This window comes from Hyperoodon ampullatus (assembly GCF_949752795.1).
Source record: "Hyperoodon ampullatus genome assembly, chromosome: 9".
Classification (NCBI taxonomy): domain Eukaryota; kingdom Metazoa; phylum Chordata; class Mammalia; order Artiodactyla; family Ziphiidae; genus Hyperoodon; species Hyperoodon ampullatus.
Genome location: NC_136922.1, coordinates 11,049,853 through 11,073,718, shown reverse-complemented (window position 1 = coordinate 11,073,718; position 23,866 = coordinate 11,049,853). Strand labels below are relative to the sequence as shown.

Here is a 23,866-nt window from a genome sequence, read left to right as displayed (position 1 = left end):
GAGACACTCAGAATTCTCTTTACTGTTTTCACCTTATGAATACTTCAAAAATAAGGTAAAGCAGACCCCTGATATTTGTGATTTTAACTGTTAGTAAAGAACTATGATATAGTTCTACAGTCAGTCATTTAGCTAGTAGTAAGTTCAGTCACCCACTCAGAAAGACAAAATTTTGGAGCTTTATTACCTTATATTAGTCTTCAATGAATGCAGTAAAAATTTACTTTTCTAAATGAAAATAGAAAATGTGGTCTTTCTCAAAAAGTTAATCATTAGTGCTTGTAATGAAAGTGAAGTGATCAAGAAAACAACGGTTTTAGAGCCATAAAATAGAAGCTTTAGATCCATTAAAAAATGAGGACTAGTTCACATTATAGCAGAATCTGTACAGTCTCAAACTACCTCTCTCTTGAATGTTAGAGTTCTGTACAGTAAAAGCATAACAGAACAAGAAAAGTATGGAACTAATTTTAAATATAAAGAATATAACAAAATATTTTTATCAACGCTAAAGGATTTTTAAAGCAATAAACAAAAAAAAAATATTCTCCACTTATATCAAAATATTTAGAAAACCTCTACCCTAAACAGAAATATTCCGAAGTCATTAAAATATACAACATGGAACTCTTATCTCCAATACTTTGTGGAATAAGGTAGAATATTGTAAAGTACACAAATCAACCAAATGGCCATTACTAACACAATTTTCTATATTTCGGTTTCACCTATTTCATCTCCAAGCACTGAAAATAAACAAATCAACTATTTGAGAGGAGTAGATCTTTGCAAAAGCCTTCCTTCCAATAAAGCAGATGCCATATGGTCTGTAATAATTATGTGTGCTTACTCTTCTTTCAAGTTATGAAACTTTTCCACAAACCCCAATTTTTGAGAAATTATATAGTTCTCCTTAACTAGCAACTCTTCATTCTAGTGTGGTCAGAGGAAAAATAAGCTATCGATTTAAAGATAAACATCAGTTTATTTTTCTTCACTAAAATAAATGTAATTATGGTAAAAACAGCACATATACTTTCGTAATCCAAACAGAGAAAGGAAATATCCTTAAAAGTTAAATCCTTTTTGTGCTTCTTTCTTAGGGGGAGGGCTGTGGGAGCAGGAAGAGAGAGATTTTTTTATTTGCAAGCCACAGGGCTAAATGCTAAGAACATGGAGGTAAATAAAACACGACCTTTGCTCTTTAATAAGGCAAGAATTTATGGGTCAATGGAAGGCCAGCGATGGGGGAAGGCTGCTTTAGCTGAGTACTAAAAGATTACTAAAAGTCAATGAGATAAAGAAAGCCGGGAAAATCATTTTAGGAAGACTATAATTGACCAGTATGATCAAGGGCTCTGATCAAAAACTCAGAAGTAAAGAACAAGTAAGAATATATACAGGAAGAAGTAAGAGACTGTGTAATTCTAGAAGACAAAGCATAAGGTCAGAAAAAGGAATTAGTAAGTAAGCTAAGTTACTGAGGCAGTAGAAAAGGGTTTGGGTAAGAGAATGCCATGTTCAATGTGCCTTTCTAATAACCAACCATAGCTATAGTGAAGACGATGAATTTGAAGAACGCAAGACTGGAAGCAAACTTACTGTTAGAGTTGAGGCAAGAGATGACAAGAATCTGAATTAGAATAGTAGAAGTTTGGGGACTTCGCTGGTGGTGCAGTGGTTAAGAATCCACCTGCCAATGCAGGGGACACGGGTTCGATCTCTGGTCCGGGAAGATCCCACATGCCGCGGAGCAACTAAGCCCGTGCGCCACAACTACTGAGCCTGCGCTCTGGAGTCCGTGAGCCACAACTACTGAGCCCACGTGCTGCAACTACTGAAGCCCACGTGCCTAGAGACCACGCTCCACAAGAGAAGCCACAGCAGTAAGAAGCCCATTCACCACAACGAAGTGTAGCCCCCGCTCGTCACAACTAGAGAAAGCCCACGCACAGCAACGAAGACCCAACACGGCCAAAAATAATCAATCAATAAATAAAATTTAAAAAAACAAAAGAACAGTAGAAGTTTGAAAGAAAAAACTGGGATAGATTGAAGAAATATTTAGATGATAAAACCTACCTATACTTTGGGATTGATAGATGTGGAAGGTGATAGAGAGAGGAATTTAGGGTTACTTCTAGATTCTAGCTTGGGAAATTAGGTACATGGTAATATTAGAGTCTGCAAATGGAAACAAAGGAGGAGGATTATATTATGGATGAGGTTGGGGAGGTGAGGGCTGGGAAAGTAGGAGAAAAGAAGTTAGAAATGTGAAGTCGTTTGAGAAGCCTGTAAAGATCCAAATGGCTATATCTACTAAGGAGATGGATGTATAAGCTGGAAGTCAGCACTAGAGATACATATTTGAATTATCAGAATACAAGGGTAGTTGAGACTCAAAAGTGTATAAGATGCCCAAGGAAAAGAAAGAATGGAAAAAACAATGAAACAAGGATGAAATCCTGGAGAACAGCAAGGGGGTGTGAAAAGAGGAGGAACTCATAAGACATTTGAGAAAGAGCAATTATAAATATAAGATGTGACACAGACTGCCAGTACCCCCTAATACCTGTGTGTCTTTCTCCTTCCTTAGAACACACTAAACTCTTTATCTCAGAATTCTGCAGTTAAAGTCATTTGAAAACATTCTAGCTAACAAATTTCTCACATGATCCTCTATGATCTCTCTTCCTTTAGTGGAAGCTTGGAAGCCACACACTGAAAATGGCAGCATCACCTTTATGGAAGGAGCCCAGTCCCTCTAAGGACCTGAGCGGAGTCCAAACACTGCATGAAATAGCAACATATTTTATCATATGTCTAAATCATGAAAAAAAAACTATGCTGTCTGCACCACAAAGGAAGCTGTAATTCCCCTCTGGTATTTCGTATAAAAGTTTTAAGTGTCCAGATTCAACATTAACATAAATTATCATGTGTTAAAATGACAAACTTCACAATGAACTTAAGAATAAACACTAGAATTAGAACAAAGCATTTTCATGAACTTCATGAAGAGTTCCATTTAATCCAATAAAAGTTCTTTTAAAATTTTATATTACTTCTGACTTTCTAAATTCACAAGGCAGATTTATAAATTCACCAGAGCCTATCTGTCCTTCTTAAAGCAAATTGAGACATCTCTTTAAGAAATTTTGAGTGCTATCAAAATGATCAACTGTATTTGTATAGTCTGTATAACTTTTACTTCTGTGAAAGTTTCTAAAATCCGAAGTAATTATTTAAGGAAGAGTTTAAGCGTGTACAAGTTGCTACGTCTTTGGGGAACAAAGGACATCTGAAGTACAGAAAAATGAGAGAACTAATAGTCATCAGTTTATGTATTAATGTATGTTCCCGAAGAGGCTAAAATAAGACCCCAAGTTATATAGGGAATCTAAATATTTTAAATGCAGTTTTATTCATTAATCATGTATTCCAAATAATAACATAAGTTAAATATAAAACACTAAAATGACTGTCATGAGTACTCCTACATATTAACCCTAATTAATTTGTTTAAATTATGTCATAAATAAAATCAATCCCAGCAAGCCTTTCAAGGAAGCTTTTCTTTCTAAGTCAGGAGACTATATATCTATATTTTAAAAATATATTTACTAGAATATATATAAATACATGTATATCTCATATATACATGTACAGAATTCTTTTAAAATCACAAATATTCAAATAGCAGAATATAATAAAATGTACTTTACACAGAATCTAATTTTTTATAATTTAGAAGGAAATCAAGGTAGTAAACTGTCACAAAATTTTATATCTAAACACAAACTATCCAAGTACTCATTCTCCCACTAGGTTCTCAGTGCCAGAACATTGGGGAATATTTGTTGAGTCAGTGAATAAACTAGTTTCTTTTGTATTAGAAGGCACACATACTTAATAGATGTGATTCAACCAACATTACAAATAGTAAATATTACTAGTCAATTAGATTACTCATTTTCTTACCAAGAAAATATTGTTAGCTCTACTTAAAAATTTCATTTTGAAAAACCATTTAAGACAGATTTTTCCCTTCTCTACACACAGGAGTCAATTTGCAAAGCCAGGATAGACATATTACTCCTTTCATTTTCCCTTTCCTCATTACCTCTTAAGTATTCAGCAGTATGTTGGGTATTAGTTTGCATCAGGGTGTATGAACAAAAAGAATATACAGACAAGAAATAAATTTCATGCTGTCTTCCTTTCATGTAAGACTTAGAAGCCACACACTGAAGATAGCAGCATCACTTTTAAAGAATGAACTGAGTCCCTGAATGGCTCCACGGAGCTAAGCTGAACCCAAACACTATATGGAACACCACATTTTCATAAGGCAAAAAAATCCTGAAATTGGAGTTTACAAGTTAGAACCCAGCTGAAGCAGTGCATCTGTGCTGTAGTGCTGTCTGTCTAGAGGAAACATCTCTAGAGTGACCCAGGTAGCCCTAAAAGCAATGATGGAATTTGGGTTGCAATCAAGAAATTCACCATGGCTATGTGCACACATTTGTTTGAACACTGTTTAAAAACATCTCCTAAAAAGTCAAGAAACCTGGATCAAATTCTTGCTCTTCCACTAATTAACTTATAATTGAGAGCAAACAATTTGACATTTCTAAGTTTTGTTTTCTTCATTTGTAAACAGCCAATTATCCATTAAATAAAATGGGCTGGCTCACTTAGGCACTCAATACATGTTTGCTTTCAACATGCTTTCAAACAACCACCCCCAACCTATTAACACAAGGGCTCCAAACTCATATACCCGGTGAATCTATGAAAAAGACAGTTATTGTCATCATATTTGTGGTACAAATGGCTTTTTACAACATCTGTATGTTGGGTTTAAAAAAAATCTACCTTAAGAGAAAGAAGCCAAACTTGGACTTCCCTGGTGGTGCAGTGGTTAAGAATCCACCTGCCAATGCAGGGGACACGGGTTCAAGCCCTGGTCTGGAAAGATCCCACATCCCGCAGAGCAACTAAGCCCGTGCACCACAACCACTGAGCCTGTGCTCTAGAGCCCACGAGGCACAACTACTGAAGCCCTTGCGCCTAGAGCCCGTGCTCTGCAACAAGAGAAGCCACTGCAATGAGAAGCCCGCGCACAGCAACGAAAACTCAATGCAGCCAAAAATAAATAAATAAATAAAATAATAATAATAAATTTACATTAAAAAAAAGAAAAAGAAGCCAAGCTAAATAAATCCTGAACAGGCAGGTCTTAGAATGTGTATATTCTTCTGAATTTGTTTTCTGTAAGTCAGATGTTTAGAAGTAGCAACATATTTTCCTGTAAAAATAAGTTTTTAAGATTCCCAAGCTAGTTTATTTAAATACAGCCAAAATATGGATCTAATTGGTGTTATATGACCATCACCACTTAGAACAAAGACTTTTGTGGAATATATATTCAGAGTTCCAGCTTGGGATGATCCCTGGGAGGTATCTCTCCCTACTAAAATCCCAGTAGCTAGAGCATAGGGACTTCCTTCCACCAGTCATGACTCTAATCTTCTAACCTATCAGGATGTAGGGCTAGAACACTGCCTGTTCTTCCATACCCATCCCACCTCCACACTCCAAACTCAAGGAACATGTGCATATAATCCCTCAGGACAAGGATGGAAATAGGGATGGCATAGGAGGGGGAGGCAAGAAACTTGGGCCCCTCTTAAGGGTAATTTAAAAAGTAGGCAGGCACAGAGTATGACTAAGAAGTGCAGATGGTTTTCTCAAATCTCTCTTTCATATACTTACTACCACTGAAAAACCAAGCAGAGTGAGGGCCAAGGACTAGATGGAGAAAGCAGGGCTGAACATGGAACCTCTTCTACAGTGGCAACTGGATCAAATTTTCCCTTCTCCTACTTCTCTCTGCTCTACTAGTACTACAAACAAGAAAGATGATGCTCAATCCTTCCACTAGACCGTGAGTTCTTTAAGGATAGGTATCATCTCCTGCCCAACTTCATACCCTTGGTGCCTGAAAATCTGGCACACAGTAGGTGGTGAATGAATGTACTGCACGAATGAATAAATACAACGGTAGTGGGTGCTATGAGCCATCATTCAGAACCCCTCTGTAACTGCAGGGCTTATTTTCCTTTCTATTGGGAATACTGTTGGCAGACAGTCTTCAGCTCTCTGCTCTCTTAGGGAATTGCCTTATCTGAAGAGAGCCATTTTGATCCAAGATCATCGTGCTTCTGGGGCAGTTTGCATCTAAGGATTGGGGATATAAAGGTCCATCTCCCCTCACCCCAACTTGAGACAATTCTGAGGACCATCCCAGCTTCAGAGCACCCCTTTGGGGTTGTTGAGACTTATCAAGTCTAACCTCTCCTGTGGAAACTGGGCTTTGTTCCTCTGTATGGCACTGGTCCCCAGAGGCCTCCCTGGTAAATTTGCTACACTCTAATTTCCATCTCAGAGTCTTCTTTCAAAATCCCAACCAGAGACAACAGTTCAAAAGAGGATCTAGGTCTGGCTCAGATTGAAACCACCGAAGGAAAGCTATCTGACTTCACATTAAAGGTCAGTAAATATAAAAGGTTTTATAAAGGCTAAAGAATGAACTCTTTTATTCCTAGCAATTTGCTTCCATTTCAGCCACTGTAAGTAATCAAGAGACCTACAGTATTTTACAGAGTGAAATAAGTCAGAAAGAGAAAAACAAATGCCATATGCTAACACATATATATAGAAACTAAAAAAAAAAAAAATTTGTTCTGAAGAACCTAGGGGCAGGATAGGAATAAAGATGCAGACGTAGAGAATGGACTTGAGGACACGGGGAGGGGGAAGGGTAAGCTGGGACGAAGTGAGAGAGTGGCATGGACTTATATATACTACCAAATGTCAAATAGATAGCTAGTGGGAAGCAGCCGCATAGCACAGGGAGATCAGCTAGGTGCTTTGTGACCACCTAGAGGGGTGGGATAGGGAGGGTGGGAGGGAGATGCAAGAGGGAGGGGATATGGGGATATATGGATATGTACAGCTGATTCACTTTGCTATAAAGCAGAAACTAACACACCATTGTAAAGCAATTATACTCCAATAAAGATGTTAAAAAAAAAAAGAGACCTAGAGTATTTTGAGGACTGCTTCAAAAAAGTACATCTGTTTTACTATCATGTAAGCTACTAATGTACCAAGTTCAATTCTCAACTTACTTAAAAGAAAGCAAAAAAATTTAAACATTAATGAATTCAGTGTAAACATAGTATAAAGCACTGCAGAGAACAGAGCTGTTCTTATCATGGGTGTTAATCAACATGTGACATGATAAGGAATTGCTTTTCCACTAAAAATTACTCAATATATTAAGTACAGTACTTTTAGTTACAATTAACAGTTAAAAATACAATGCTTACATAAAAGTCATTGTTGAAATATGGAGTTACAAATTACCAGAACTATTCAAGGCACACCTGAGCAAACAAAACAAAAAACAACAAAACTGATGAATAACTAACAAAACTATTTGCTTTATTTTGGACTCAAGTAATACCTTAACCCTACAAGAATGGTTGATGAGGTTTAACTATGATATTGAGGTTCAAGAATTATTTCAAGCACATAAGTACTCATTTTTTCAGATTTTTTTTTAACTGTAAGACTACCTGCCAATTTGCTAAATAGCATGGTTAGCACTAGCCAGGTTTTCTAACACCACCTAATAATTCATGCTGACTACTAAAATCTGGAGGTTTTACCAAAGTGTATAGATAAATATATTCAGCTTTCCTATAGAAGTTAAATGAGTGGACTACGAACAGCAAAAGTTTGTCTGTAACTCCTGGAAAATGGTCCAAAAGGCATTTAGCAGATGTTTATATACTACTTGCCAAGATAAGATATTCTTAATTCTATGTGTACATATTTCAGAAAACATATCTGGACTTAAATCATCTGCTATGTGGGAATTTAAGAAGCATGCTGAGTGACACTGAATACCAGCATGCCCTTTCCCGTATTACTTCACCATTACATTCTCTTCTTTTCTTTCAATAACACAAAAGTTAACTAAGTAATATTACATATCTGCAGAGACATGTTTTAAAAGTCACAAGATGACATTTAATTAAAGAAAACTGAAAATGGCAGGGCACTGGGAGGAGCTGGTGCTAGTACTAATACACATAAAGCATTTCAGCCAAAATTAGTATCACTGAATTGCTATAATTGGATCCCACACAAATGTTTCATTAATTTATTTAATCCTTAGCTTTCCTATCATAACATAAAAGCAATCACCCAGAACCCATCTTTATTTTTCAATACTGCTTTTATTTCATTGTGCTTTCCTCTGAACATTCCTGCACATATTTCCTTGTTGTTCGTTGCCTTCTATAAAGAAATGAATTAAAAATCAGAATTATTATTAGCTTCATGTATAACAGCATAATATTCAATTTCTTGCCAAAATAAAATTCAGTACCATATGAGTCACTTTTATTTTGTGGGTTTTTTAAAAGATGGTTAGTCTGCAATTAATTATTTAGAGGGGCAGCTTCCTAACGGCAGATCCTCCTTCACCTACAAAGAAACACAGTCATCTCTTAAAATTTATGTCATGTGGCATATCTAAGATGTATTAGGCCTCTGTCACCTTACCATGAACACTTCCTAATGTAATATCCCCAGCAGCAGAAGATAGAAATGACGATTCTGTGTAAAGACACTTGGCTTTCAGCAAACCATCTTCAGTAGATACATTAACAGAACTTCCCTGCAGTTTATCTACGGTCACAGTCTAGTAAGAGAAAGACTCAAATCAGTTCATTATAAAATGAAGACTGGTAAAAAGCCAGAATTAGTGGGCAACTAATATGTACAGTACCCGGTCAATTTATTGACTTCAATTCCCCAGCTCTAGTTACAAGATTATGAGCAACAGTGTTTTCTCTGTGGAATAGACCCATTATATTCCTTCATTTATTTAGATCTTTAATTTCTCTTAATAATGTTTTGTATTTTCTATGTAGAGTTCTTCATCTTTTGTTAAATTTATTCCTATTTGATGTTTTCTAAATGTTATTATAAAAGATAGCTTTTTAAACTTCATTTTATCTTAACTGGCTTTTGTATTTGACCTTAAATCCAAAACCTCACTAAACTCACTTAACTGATTCTAATAATCTACCTGAATTAAAACAATTTTTCTACATGCATAATTATATTCTTTACAAGTGATCCTTTCATTTCTTCCCTTCTAATCCTCATATTAATACTGTTTTTCCTGTTCTTTCCCGCCTCAAAATCTGGCTCAGGCCTCCAATTTAACAGTGAATAGAAGTGATGAGATAACAAGTAAGCATCCTTATCTTATTCCTATTCTCAGAGGGAAAGCTTCCAACATTGCATCATTAAGTATGGTGTTTGCTATAGATAGCTTCTAGATCCCTTTTTTTTAGATTAAAGAAGTTCCCTTCTATTTCAAATCTGTTTTGTTGTTGTTGCTGTTTAACTCATGAATTGGTTTTAAATCCTAGCATATACTTTATCTGATTTTATTGGACTTTCTCATTTCATCTGTTAATGTAGTGAATACACTATTACTTCCAGAATTTTGCCACTTTACATCTAATTAGTCAGTAGCTTTCCACTGAACAAAATGGAAGGATTTTTGTGTTTATCCCTAAACTTCTCTAACAAAATTCAGTATGCATTTATGTCTCAAATATTGAGCCCAATGTAAAATGAAGGTATCTAATTAAGGATTCCAAATTATCTTTATAGTATTTTAAACAAATGTTTTATAAGCATAAAGTGAGCGTTAATATAAAATTGTTGACATAAAAACTGAATCACTAGGAAGGCTTGCCACAGTTTTGCCCAGGGTCAAATTCAAGCATTACACTGCGGTATTTAAAGAAAGAACATCATTGTTTTTTAACACATTGGCATCAGTATTATATTCAATCGTTATACTTCCTTCAAAACTTGTTGAGTTCAAAATATTACATAAGAATTGAGTTTCAAGAATACTAAAATAGGGCTTCCCTGGTGGCGCAGTGGTTGAGAGTCTGCCTGCCAATGCAGGGGACGCGGGTTCGAGTCCTGGTCTGGGAAGATCCCACATGCCGTGGAGCAACTGGGCCCGTGAGCTACAATTACTGAGCCTGCGCGTCTGGAGCCTGTGCTCCACAAGAAGAGAGGCCGCGATAGTGAGAGGCCCGCGCACCGCGATGAAGAGTGGCCCCGCTTGCCGCAACTAGAGAAAGCCCTCGCACAGAAACGAAGAACCAACACAGCCATAAATAAATAAATAAATAAATAAATAAAAATAATTTTTAAAAAAAGAACTGAATTTGTTAAAAAAAAAAAAAAAGAATACTAAAATATTAGAAGACAGATAAAGTATGAAAAGAGAAATTAAAGTACCCAGAGGTTGTTATGGGAAGCAAACTAAAATTACTTTGCTGTCCAGATTCCAAGTATATAATTTTGTTTTTTAATGGACTTTATTAGGTATATAAAATACACCCAATTGCTTCTTATCTGCTATAGCTAATTGTGGATTCATAGGATTTTTTTAAAAACCTAGTTTCAATAAATCTGTCAAAGAAAGATAGATATTTGATATACATTCAGATTTGTGAGAATACACGTTTTGCGTTCCTCAGTGTAAACAGTAAGGTTTAAAATTTCTGAAAAAATGTATCCTTTACCTACAAAATTTCTTCATGAAAAGTTGCTTTATGCATTAGCTTAAAATTCTCCAAGTATTTCCATAAAGCAGACAACAAGTATGAATACTCTAGCTTTTTATAAGTAGTGAGGCTGTTTTAGGGAATATCAAAAGATAAATGTTGAAAGAACATTTGAAACTTAATTGAATTGGCAAGGGGGAATTTTTGATTAAGACTCTCCCCACAACCAAATAAAGCTTTTAAGACACTCCTTATGAGTATCAGGAAAATGCCAAGGATTTACTTTGTTCATTAAACACTAAATATCTTACCCTGTAGGAAGCTAAAAAATATCCTACCCTGCCCCATCAAACTAAATGAAAGCGAGCAAAAGTACAACACTCCGCATCACAATAATATAGCTATTTTAACCAATCAATCCGTAAAATTAATTTCAAAGAAATAGAAAATTCACTAAGGGCCATATATAATGTACTATACCAGATACTAACTAGAACAATTAAACTTAGGACACCATAGTTTACAGCAAAATATTGAGGATCTTATTTATAGTTACTAATGCTAATGGAACAAACACTCAAAAAAATAGATTAAACTGTACTTGCTTATTAAGTGAAGTAGATATTTAAAGAAAGAACAAAAAGTAGATCCAAAAATACCTTTCTTAGGGAGATACTGCTATAAATTAATTTGCTTTTCTACACAAGAGGAAATTTTTTTCATAAAGTTTAGTTATTATAAAGCAACATCATAAAATGAAAATGAAGTTTTAAGGGAAAATCTGTGGCCTTGTAGCCCAAACTAAGAAAGGTCAACTGCTAACTATATTATCAATTCATTCTACAATCATTCATTCAACAATCCATTCATACAATGGATTTCTACCTTGTCTGTATCAAACTTAGGATACTGAAATTAACGATACAGTTTAAAAACAGCCATTCCATATAAAATGATACATAAAGAATATACTGTTAAGTGTTTATAATGCTCACTTGATTCTCACAATCTTGTTGAGCAGAAAAAACAAACAATACCATCCCTATTTTATGAATAATGAAACAGAGTCTCAGTAAAGTTAACTGGTAGGTCTAGGACTGGCCAAATTACCTTTCCTGTGTTTTATTTACCTCTATCATCATCATTATAGTCGACACTATAATGGAGTTAGCTATGCAAGACATTATCTTAAGTACCTTATCTGTATTATGCATTAACTCATTTAATCCTCATAACAACCAGTGTGAGTTAATGTCATTACTAGTATTCTATTTTGCAGAAAACCAAGACACATAGAGGTTAAATAACTCATCTGAAATTAAAGAGCTTAGTAAGTGGCTGAGCCAGGATTCAAACCCAGGTACTCTGGTTCTCAATTACGTGCTCTAAACGAATTCACTATGCTGCCTCTCAAATATCCAAAACACATTTCTATGGAAGTTGTATATTAAAAGTTAACATATTTCATAAGAATTTATTTTATATAAAAGCCCACAAACTTAGAAATATGCCTTAAAAATTAACACTATGCATAATATAAATAGAAAGAAATAGCAAAACTGATTCTTCAGTACAACACAAAACTCCATCAGGCAGGAAACAAAAGAGTATAACAGAAAGTAGGAATAAATGAATATTCAATAAACCATGAAAGTTGAGAGGATAAATAATGAGTGGAAATAGTGGTCAAAATATTAAAAATAGAAAATAATTAAGATGATTTAAATTCTTCTTTGATAGTTACATGTGAACATCAATATGCAATATTCTGCAACTGCAGTTGTCCAATTTCCCTTTTGCACCTCCAAGACCACAACAATCAGAGAGGTGAAACTAAATGCTCTCTCAAAACGGCTGCCACATAAAGCCAGGCAGTGTCTTTCAACACTTTTTAAAAAGATAAATTTGAATATTTGGGTTTAAACAGTCTCTCACAGGTTCTAAGAGAAAGGTGATGGAAAATAAAAGTGACAATATTAGAACAATTACTGTTATAACCTACCTTGTTTAATTATGCCAACAATAATCTATATATAAGATACAATTCCTCCCCACCAATTATCTGAGAATACAGCCGAGTATGGAATTGAACAAATTTATGACAAAAGAATCCTTGCAAATTGTCTAACTGTAAAATAAAAGGTGGCTTAGACCTTTCTAAAAGATTTAAAACATTACTGATCATGCTAAAAAATTGTGACAATTTATACTTCAAAATTATACCTTTATTCTTAATACTATGCTAAACCACAGAAAGCAACAAAAGTTGACTGAAAAATGCAAACTGTCTTATAACAATCAAAGTTCCTATGGCTAATAAAAGCTTTTGGAGAACAGTAATGCTGCCTAATGGTGCCATCTTGTGGAAAACACTGAAGAAAGTTGAGTTTTGAAACTCCTAAAATTGCCTAAAGGCAAAATAAACAGGTCTCAGAAAAAATACTCAAATAAACCTAACAATAAGAAAAATTTAATCCCAGTTATTTTGGTATTACGTAATGACTGATTTTAACCCATGATCATTAAGATTAAAATCTCTTCAGAATTAGAATTCAATATTAAGTATTTGCAAGGGATGAACTGGGAGTTTGGGGTTAGTACACAAACTATTACATATAGAATGGATAAACAACAAGGTCCTACTGTATAGCACAGGTAACTATATTCAATATCCTGGGATAAACCATAATGGAAAAGAGTATAAGAAAGAATGTATATGTGTGTATAACTGAGTCACTTTGCTGTACAGCAGAAATTAACACAACACTGTAAATCAACTACACTTCAATACAAAAAAATTTTTTAAAGAAATATTAAGAATTTAAAGATGTTATTGAGGGAGTTCCCTGGTGGTCCAGTGGTTAAGACTTCGCCTTCCAATGCAGGGGGTGTGGGTTCAATCCCTGGTCGGGAAGCTAAGATCCCACATGCCTCACAGCCAAAAAAACAAATCATAAAACAGGAGCAATATTGTAACAAATTCAATAAAGACTTTAAAAATGGTTCACATCAAAAAAAAAAAACTTAAAAAAAATAAAAAGTTAAAAAACGATGTTATTGATTCCAAATAAGTAACTAAATATCTATCAAAAGTATTAAATCACAAATTTAAAATTAAATTGTATAATATTTAATCATCTCAGTTCAAATTTGAATTTACTAATGAACTCAAATGCATTAAAAAGGGAATGTTTTGCCACAAATTTTGTAGAATCTACCCACTGTGTGAGCCAACCAGATGCAAAATAGCAAGTACTAAAAAAGAAAATTACAATCTTACACTTTTATCTGATGCATGAATATCTATATTTCCATAAACTGTTCCCAGGCAGATCACTTTACCTCCTTTTGTTTGAATATGTAATTTTTGACTCTGAAAGACAAATACAAAAATTCACACATAGAAAAAGAGACAATAAATTTGACTTATACTAATAAAGAATGTTCCAACATTTTATACATTTGTTTTAAAATAATAAAGCAGTAAAAGAGGAAGTAGAAATGAATAGAAATGCACTGTTTGGAATAATAACATCAGTGAGAAAAGAGTGTCAACTGCTGTTAAAGTGATTAAATAAAGCTTCCTGGACTCAAAGGAAAAAAGATACTTGGGTGTTCTGGTAGCTTCACTGAAGAAAGGGTTGGGAATCAAAGATCACAATGGCTAACTAAACATAAATCATGATGAGGATGACAACAATAATCACTGTTCACATTATTAATATTCATCATTAATAACAGTAATACTTATTACTTACTTGGCATTTTCTTTGCACCAAATAACAACATTCACTACTTTACATGAACTAGCATTTATTTCTCACAATTCAGAGATGAGTATTATATTTTTCCCATTTTACAGAGGAAGGAATCCAAGAATGAGAAAGGTTAAACAACCTTATCAGGTGACACATTAGAAAACAACAAAACCTAGACTAACAGAATCAAGCTCTGTATGATTTCAAATCCTACACTCTTATTGCTGGAGTCACCTGAAGAAGTATATATTCACACTTAGGATAACAACCCACTGACTGTTAAACTTTCTAGTACAACACAGCCCAGAAACTGGAACTAAATGAAAATGTCTCTAAGAAAATAGCAGTTACAGTTAGCCTCCTCTGCTAGATAAAAAAAAAATGTGTGTGTATGTAACACTTGATTTCACACTTGGCAAGTGTGGCAGAAACTATGATAGGTCCACAAAAATCCACTTTTTCCCAAAGTACAGAGTGTAGCTGGGCCCATGAAGAGACAATGTTTTCCAGCTTCCCTTACCTCTTAGGTGCTGCTCAGTTCTTGCCAACAGAACATAAACAGAAATGTCATGTGCAGTTTCCAGGCTGGAGCTTTTAGAAGAACTAATGTGCGTTCTCCGTGCTCTGACCCTTCCACCAGATGAATGTATATTACAATAAGGCTCTAACAGACAGCAGAGCCAGAAGATGACGGGAACCTACAATGCCTGAATAGAAACGAGTCACCCACACACTTGGACACAAATGAGAAATAAACTATAGCTGTGTGTGAGCCATTAGATGTTTGGTCTATTTTTTTAGGGTAGCTTACTTCACCTTAATATTTGCATAAGTCTTCAGTTCTAACACATCTATAAAGAGAAAAAGGATAGGTAAATACCAGAAGAAGAAAAATAGCAAAAGCAAACCCACCAATATCATAACAAGCAACGGTAGAGATGTATCTAAAAAGTGGGGAAAAAAATACAAAACAACCATATACCTTCTGGTTGCTTGACTCAGGGGGAAAAACAGTAAAACCTTGGGTAAAATGGCCCAGGAATGAAGTTCAAAAAATTCGGTGAAAAGGGCAAAATGAATCATTCTTAAAAAGTTTATCTATATTACAGCATGGTAGACTTCATGCCCATAGAAACATGAGTCAGAAGTCAAACTGTATTTAATACAGTCTTTATCAAGAAGACAAGTAACTGATGAACTTTAGAAAAAAGTAACTCCACAACAACTGTTATTTTATTTAAATCAGGAGTTCTTAACCAAGTTTACACGACATTCTAGAGAGTCTGTGAAACTTAGGAAATTGTAAGCAAAATTTCATATGTGTGCATTTTTTTCTAAGGAAATAATCGTCATATTTTCAAAGAGGTCTAAAGCACAAAAATGTTAATAGCTATCATTAAGTTCAAAGCTCATCTAATTTCAAAAAATGTAAAGTAGATTATAAAATTTTAAAACATATTGATCTTGGGTGGCCTCGGCCTGCAGCAAGATTTCAGTTCCCTGCCAGAGACTGAAGTCAGGTAGCAGCAGTGAGAGCTCTGAATCCTAGCCACTAGACCACTGGGGACCAGTGGCCAATGACAAGGCCCTAGACTGTCAGCTGTGTAGAAATGAATTTTCACATAGAGATGGAAAGTAGTGAAGCAAGTAAAGTGTTTATTAGGAGGAAAAAGTACAGTTCTTGTGGATAGACACATGGGTGGGCTCAGAGAGAGAGTTGCCCCCTTGTGGTAGTTTGAATCACTTTTATGGGGCATTTCTTCCAGGTTTCCTTTGACCAATCATCTTGCTTTGCCTGGTTCTGAGTCCATATTTGGTGTATCTCAGGATCCTCCCCATGTATGTGCGTGCATGCATCTCTCAGCCAAGATGGATTCTAGCAAAGAGGCCTATGCATAGTTGACGTCACTTACTCTGAGGTGGTGCCCCCTCCCTTTTGGACCTCCAAGAAGCCTTTCTGGGCATGTGTAGTCGGGAAGGTCTCCTTGACTTTGAGAATAAGGAATATGTGGTCTTTTATCTCTTATCTGGGCAGGGCCCAGCCTCCTCTCTCGATTGTCCTGCTATTGATATTTTGAAGTTTCTGGCCACAGGGATTGAACTCCAGCTGCTTACCCTGGGGCCCATATATCTCCTGCCTCAATATGCAAAACAAAGTAGTTAAAATGTTTAAATAAATCAGAAGCTATTTAGTGTAATATAAACTATTACTATTGCATTTTTTTAAATGCAAATATGTGGCATTCAGTGAGTTAGTACTGCCAGACATTTTGCTTAGACAATAAGGAAAGGTGGAAAGAGCATGAGCTTGGAATGCAGAAAGACCCAAGTTCAAATCTTAGCTCAATTTATTAGCTGTGGGAACCTAAATGAGTTCCTTAATCTCTTGGTAGCTCACAGTTTCTTCCTTGATAAAAAGAAGATAATTCAAGGATTAAATGAAGCCTTAGCTATATTTCTGGGTACATAATAAGGACTCAGTAAACAATAGCTGTTATTATTGCTATAAACACCTTATAACATAGATCAAATATATTTCAAATCCTTAAAATGAGTGGAAGAGAAACTTACATTAATAGGTGATCACTAATTAGAGATAATGATATTGTACCATATTTAAAACTTAGGGCTTTCCTGGTGGCCCAGTGGTTGGTAGTCCGCCTGCCAATGCAGGGGACGTGGGTTCGTGCCCCGGTCCGGGAGGATCCCGCATGCCGCAGAGCGGCTGGACCCGTGAGCCATGGCCGCTGAGCCTGCGCGTCCGGAGCCTGTGCTCCGCAACGGGAGAGGCCACAACGGTGAGAGGCCCGAGTACCGCAAAAAAAAAAAAAAAAAAAAAAAAAACTTAAACCAGATATTTCACGAAGCATTCCCATTCTGAATTTAAGTCAGTTAAATCCTAAGATCTCAAGAATAATTCTCTTACCTCTTAATTCTCCTAACTACCATTAAGATTCAGCAGACCCAATTCTAATTCTTGAATTTCTTTTTTGAGCTATTCTATTTGTAGGACTGATATTTCATGACTTTTATTCTTTCTTAGAGGTCTCCCAAAGAATAAATAGAAAATTTACTCATTTTTAAAATAGAATAAAACTCATTCTATCTTAAAATTACCATAATGGTTCACTGGACTCCTTTGTAAATCTCAAATACATTATGGGATCTTAGTATTCTTATTTTTCATATGTCTCATAACATTTTGCTATTTCATTATCCTAGCAGTTATTTCATTATTATTTGTCAATTATTCCTAACTATGCTAGAAAATGTCTAAAAGAATAAGACAACAGAAGAATGATGAACTTGCTTCAAGTGGTGGTTCTCAACTAAAGGTGATTTTTGTCCCCCAGAGGACATTTGGCAATGTGTGGAGATATTTTTCATTGTCCTAAGTGAGGAGTGTGTTTCTTGGCACTTAGTTGATAGAAGCCAGGAATACTGCTAACCATCCCACAGTGCATAGGTCAGCCCAGACAACAAAGAATTATCCAGCCCAAAATGTCAACAGTGCCAAAGTTGAGAAATCTTTTTTCATTTTATGCACATAATGGCAGAAAACTGACAAAATAGATCTTTCAGAATTATCAGATGGATCAAAAGATGATTGCAAAGAGACAGACAGCAGTACGGTAGCTTCTAATTTTGGCTGTGAAATTGAAAATCTAAGACTCTGAGTCTCCAGAGAACAATATTCTAGATGAATTTCTGAAATTCAGGCATTGATGAGTGACCAATATATTTATAAGGACAAAAAGGAACCATGGTATTCTCATCCATTTAGTCATTCAACATGAAAACTTCATTGAGCAATCTTTTACAAGAACTGGAACCATCTCATTTTTCCAAAAGGATATGTAATAGTATTCTTTAATCTTTTTTTATATTTGTGCAACTAAATTTTTCTTATTTTTTTGGCTGCGCCAGGTCTTAGTTGTGGCACGTGGGATCTTCGTTGCGGCATGCAGGATCTAGTTCCCTGACCAGGGATCAAACCCAGGCCCCCTGCATTGGGAGCATGGAGTCTTAACCACTGGACCACCAGGGAAGTCCCTGTGCAACTAAATTTACTGAAATGGTTCACATGTGAAGACATGCCAAAGGTAGGTGTGCAAATAAAAGTGGCTGGGACAAAACAAATAATGTAAAATTTTTTTAATGCATCCAATTAATCATACTAATTACTGTTTATGCATCTAAAAATGAAAATGTTTTGCAATTATGAAGCAAAGATGACTGACTTCAACAAAGTTACATACCACCAAAGTTCACAAAAGTATTGAGTTTTGGGGCTTCCCTGCTAGCGCAGTGGTTGAGAGTCCGCCTGCCGATGCAGGGGACACGGGTTCGTGCCCTGGTCCGGGAAGATCCCACATGCCGCGGAGCAGCTGGGCCCGTGAGCCACGGCCGCTGAGCCTGAGCGTCTGGAGCCTGTGCTCCGCAACTGGAGAGCCCACAACAGTGAGAGGCCCGTGTACCGCAAAAAAAAAAAGTACTGAGTTTTGAATATGCAAGTGTAAGTAGTATCAGTAGTAACAATAAGCTAGAACTTATCAGAGATGTATTTGAAATCATTTAGAGCTGAGACCAATCTAATTTTAAGAAAATTAAATATAAAAGCGTTGTTACAAAGTAAGACGAATCATTTGCTGTTTAGCACAAATACCGACTTAATCCTTAAGTAATGAACTACCTGGTACATTAAAAATGTGATTAATTTAATATTTTAAGCAAATTTATAATGCTTAACGACTTTTCCTTACTCCTTAATAAATGGAAGAAAATCATTCGTTAAAACTAAAATTTCTTAAACTTAGTAAAATCTGAGAATACTAAGAATGTATTATTAGTATCACTTGTACACTTTGAAATGAAACCTAAAAGGAACATGACAAAAACCTTCAAAGTTGCTACAACCTCTATACTTTCATAACAGAACTGACAAACTTTTTGCAAGGAATTTCTGAGTGATGAATAAATGATACTCAATATTTCCAATAAATGATGCTCAAATAATAACCTTAATTTGATACCGCAGTTCATAGTTTAAGGTGTTTTTAAAAATAATGTTGAAACAAAATTAGAAAAATATTTATACCTTAACTGACTGTAAGATGCTGGTCCCCTGTTCCATTTCAATTTTGCAATTATCACACTCAATATTTTGGACTTTTACACAGCCAGACCCTGATGACTTGATATTCAAATCTAGAAATGAAAAAAAGAAAAACCAAGTTAGTACTACGGTTAATGAGCTCCAAAGCATTTCAGTGTCCCGCAGAAATCCAGCTCCTCAGTTTACTGAATCCTGGAAAGAACACAGCTGTCTGCAGCCTCTCTCTAAAGGTAAGGGATCTCCACCACAGCAACAGGACCAAATGTAAAGCCCTTTTCTACCAGTTTTTAAAAAGCAGTTATTTCTGTTGGCGGATATCATTTAAAGAGAGAAAGTAACATAGGAGATAAGTAAAGCAGGTCAAAGATTCCAGTTCTTATAGAAGATCATAGAAGCCTCTTCGCCACTGAGGAAATACACAAACACAGATTTGAGTAAGAGTGCAGCAAGTTAACAAGTCATTATGGTGAACTGGATAAGTCAGTTAGCTTATTCTCTTCTATATTCATGAAAGTTTAAAGATTTGTTCCCAAACTTCCCCCAAGTTAAAAGCCTACTGCAGGAGTAGCATGGATCAGTATATATGACCATGAGTTTGGTTTTCAAATCCTACCTCTAACCTTTCATATGTAAAAAATGAAGATATTATCATGCAGCTATATCACAAGGTATTTGAAGTAATAAAAAGTGGGAACAACTTTGAAAAATCTAGTACTGAATAATATTAAAACCTCAAAATTGTGGATAAATAACAGTGATATATATGAAGAAAGTTTGGCAAATAAGCCATACTTAGCTTTAAAGTTTAACTTTAAATTCAATACAAGGTGTAACCTTAGGTGTCTCCGTATAAAAATTAAAAATCTTTAAAGCACTGATATTTAATACCCAGTTCAAATAAATATTGATGATTTCCCTTAAACCAGATGAGAGAATTAATGCTGCCCCAAACACAAACTACTGGGGTCTTAGCACTACAATTCCAATAGTCATGACATAAAAATCAATTTCTACAGTTGAGTATATGGCAGTCTCTATAAAGGCAATATTTTGGTTGGGATTAATATAAAATACATAAAAAGACAATTTTACCCCATACTTACATGGATGCAAATGTAACTGAAAAACTTTCAGCCAGTTAAGTAGTGTTACCAATTAACGTTTGATCTCAAGCAGTAATGATAGGCATGGGGAGAAGAAAACAGATTCTAAATATACTCTAGCCTCAGTAGGTGGGTAGAGAAGTTAAGGCTAGATACTGAGTGGTAGTAATGCTACGCTCACTCATTCACTGAAACAGTTATAGACGAACTGGAGGAACACGGGTAAGTATGAGTAAAACTGAATTATGTTGATTTGAGGGGCCTGTGGAATAGCCACATGTTAACACTAAATTGGACATGAGATTCTGGCTCTAAAAAGAGGAATCAGCAAATAATAAGGTTTGGGTAGTTCCATTTTTATCTGTGCTGCCATAAAATTTTGCTTATCTCTATTTCAATACTCAGTCGATTTTGTACTACATAATACATTGGCAAATCTTCCTCCCCACCCCAGACTGTTAACACTTTGAGATCAGGGTCTCTTATTCACCTAGGCTAGTTAAAAAAAAGTTGAAAAGCAGTAAGGCATAGTGGTTCAGCAGACTCCAGTCAGTTCAAATCTCAGCTCCACCACTTTATATCTGCGAGAAAATAGGCATATTTCGTGATCTAACCCCACGACAAATTAAATTTCATGAAGGCACGGATTTCTTCTACTTGTTCACCCACAATAAATACTTAGTATATGAAACTTGCTGTATCTCAATTCCCTCATCTTAAATGGTGACAATAAGTGTCTATAATACAGTGCAACTGTAAGGATTGGAAAAGATTATCTTAGAAGTGTTAGTTGCTATTACGATCTTCATTAGTATCTTCCTTCAGTCCCGGGAAGTCGGAGAGCCAGGGAAGACTCTCCTAGAAAAGTGCTGCGTACACAGTCGTTTCCATGTGAGAAATAACATGGAACCCAAATACCTAGGAAATATATCTGGCAGCCATTATCAGTTGAAGTTTCCCAGGCAATCTTACTCTGTGTTTTTCTTCATGGCCTGCTACTCAGAGAAAAGTTACTTAGGCCAAAATGAGTGGTGACGTTTTCAGTAAGAAGCCGGGTGCCTATCAGAAACCAAACACCTGGTCCAGGTTCGATGGAACATGCTATAGACAAGGCTGTTTGGGGACAGACGCCAGGCAGTGAGCAAGGGGAAACGCGGATGGTCTGCCATGCCACCGAGTGGATTATCAAGATACTTGAACCCTGAAAAATACACCACACTGTTACCGACCAAGTGCAGTGACACAAATAGGAACAAAGTGCCAAAGGAGAACAGAAGGGGCTCCACAAATGTTATTCGGCTTAGATTATTCCAAATCATGTTTCCGTTCAATTTATACAATTGCTGTAATTGAGAACCTAATTCCTAACTACTGCCCAGAAACCCAAAGCACAGCAGAAAAAAAGAGGCAACCCCCGAAGGCGTAAATTGTAAATTAGGTTGGAAAGTCAGATCCAAAGGGACCAATTAAAAACGCACGTCGGCCTAATTCTATAAATTCACTGGATGTGCCCTGGGACCCAAGCCCGTTTAAACTTCACTTGCCAAACTTCAGGGGCGCGTTCACTTCCACGAACGCCTGGGGGTCGATGACGTCGGACACGATGGCCACCTCCTTCTGCGCCTCGTCGTACCTCACCTGCAGGCTGGCCACGGCCCCACCCTCCACTCCGCTCACCGCCACCAGTACGCGGTCGCCATCCGGGTAGATGAGAGGGTCCAGGGGCCTCACGGCTAGGGAGCACGGGAGCCGCGTCCGCAGCCGGCCGAAAGGGCTCACGAGAAGCGCCCACTCCTTCAGAGTCCGGCGCGCGGGACCAGACCGAGAGACGTCGGGCTGGGACCCACCTGAGCCGTACAGCCGAACCTGACAGGCCCCGCACGCACAGCGCCCCGCGACCTCGCTGGCCCACACTCGGCGCAGACATAGCCGGAGGCAGCCCAGCCCCCATCCCGAGCAGGGGACGAACATGGCGTGCTCTCACGCTCCCTCAGATCACCTCAGCCACAGGCTAGTCTCGCCACGGCCAGTCGACTTGGCCTCTGTGCCGGCGCAAGTCAAAAGGGAGACATTTGAGAGGGTGTGCTGAAGCAACAGCAAGACTGCTCACTCCGTTCAGCAATTTAAACCTCAGCTACACACGCCTCGGCGGCAAATTGGAATTTCAAAGCTCTAAGCATCCACCCTGACCCTGACTCCTCGCCTAATCCCGCCCCTTTCGCAAAGGCCGGTGGGATAGGTAGTTCTAATGGAGTCAGACGTCGAAGGGCTCTGGCGGCTTAGAAACTACATTTCCCAAGAGGCAATGCGCAAGGTTGTTAAGGCTAGTAAGAGCAGGGGTTACACGGGACTCGGAAGGCAAGCGCTCCTTCCCTCTAGCCAATTATCCATTGGAGGGACAGGGGAAAAAAAAAAAACACACCAGAATCCAACTGGCCAATGGAAAGCGTGGAAGGCGAAAGATGGGCAAGGCTGTGTGGTTTCCTTGGATACCGAGGACGCTACTTCTTTGGAGAGGGTGGAGCTTCGGAGCGAGACGAGGAAGCCAAAACTGACAGAGAAAAATAGGAGCCTAAATAAGGATCAGGACCGAGGGAAGTGGTAGGAAATTGCGCTTTTAAAGGTGAGAACTAGATGCAAAATAGGAGTACCCTCAGTGAGTGGTTAGTTCCAAACTTCATTAAACTAGTGCGGGGTACCCTGGGATAGAGAATCCCTAGGCAAGAGGATCAAGACCAGTTAGTGTTTTCTGAGGAAACCCCCTCTTTGATATCAAATGTAGGAATAGCGTTAGAGTCCTGTCTCCTTCCTGACTCTAAATGATCTTACGTCAGTCATTGAACGTCTCTGGGTTTTAACCGCTCGCTCTTAAAATGGGGTCAATAATACCTTCCTTGTCTTGCCTCAAAGGGTTTTTGTAGGGATCAAATGAGATAATGGATGTGAACACGCTGCACAGGCTGCCAAGTTGCAATTTAAATTATTATATTTTTATTTTATAGCATAGACTCTAACTTACCAAGAAAAATCTGAGCGATCACGATTTGTGTTGACAGCAGCATTGTTCTCTTTGACTACAAATGATCCTCGGTTTTAGGTTTTAGGACTAAAATAAGATGGGGTGGGGGGAGAGAGAGGGTGGGGGAGAGGGAGAGAGACATAGTGCCATGGGAAGAGTATGGAATTGGTTATGAAATTGGTTATTTTCCT

At 36.9% G+C, this 23,866-nt stretch overlaps 1 protein-coding gene across 3 annotated transcripts in view; it reads right to left on the bottom strand.

The window, feature by feature from the left end:
* FAM185A (family with sequence similarity 185 member A) overlaps positions 1–22,627 on the bottom strand; it is a gene marked incomplete at both ends in the record, with an annotated part of 66,410 nt that extends 43,783 nt beyond the window's left edge. For 2 of the 3 annotated variants that reach the window (XM_079711474.1, XM_079711475.1), the window contains 4 exons: positions 8,641–8,779; positions 13,960–14,052; positions 19,536–19,645; positions 22,201–22,627. In XM_079711474.1, coding sequence (XP_079567600.1) covers positions 8,641–8,779; positions 13,960–14,052; positions 19,536–19,645; positions 22,201–22,627 — 769 coding nt within the window. The remainder of the gene's footprint in view (positions 1–8,640; positions 8,780–13,959; positions 14,053–19,535; positions 19,646–22,200) is intronic. The other variant, XM_079711476.1, reaches the window with a different exon arrangement.
* Between the last annotated feature and the right edge of the window lie 1,239 nt (positions 22,628–23,866).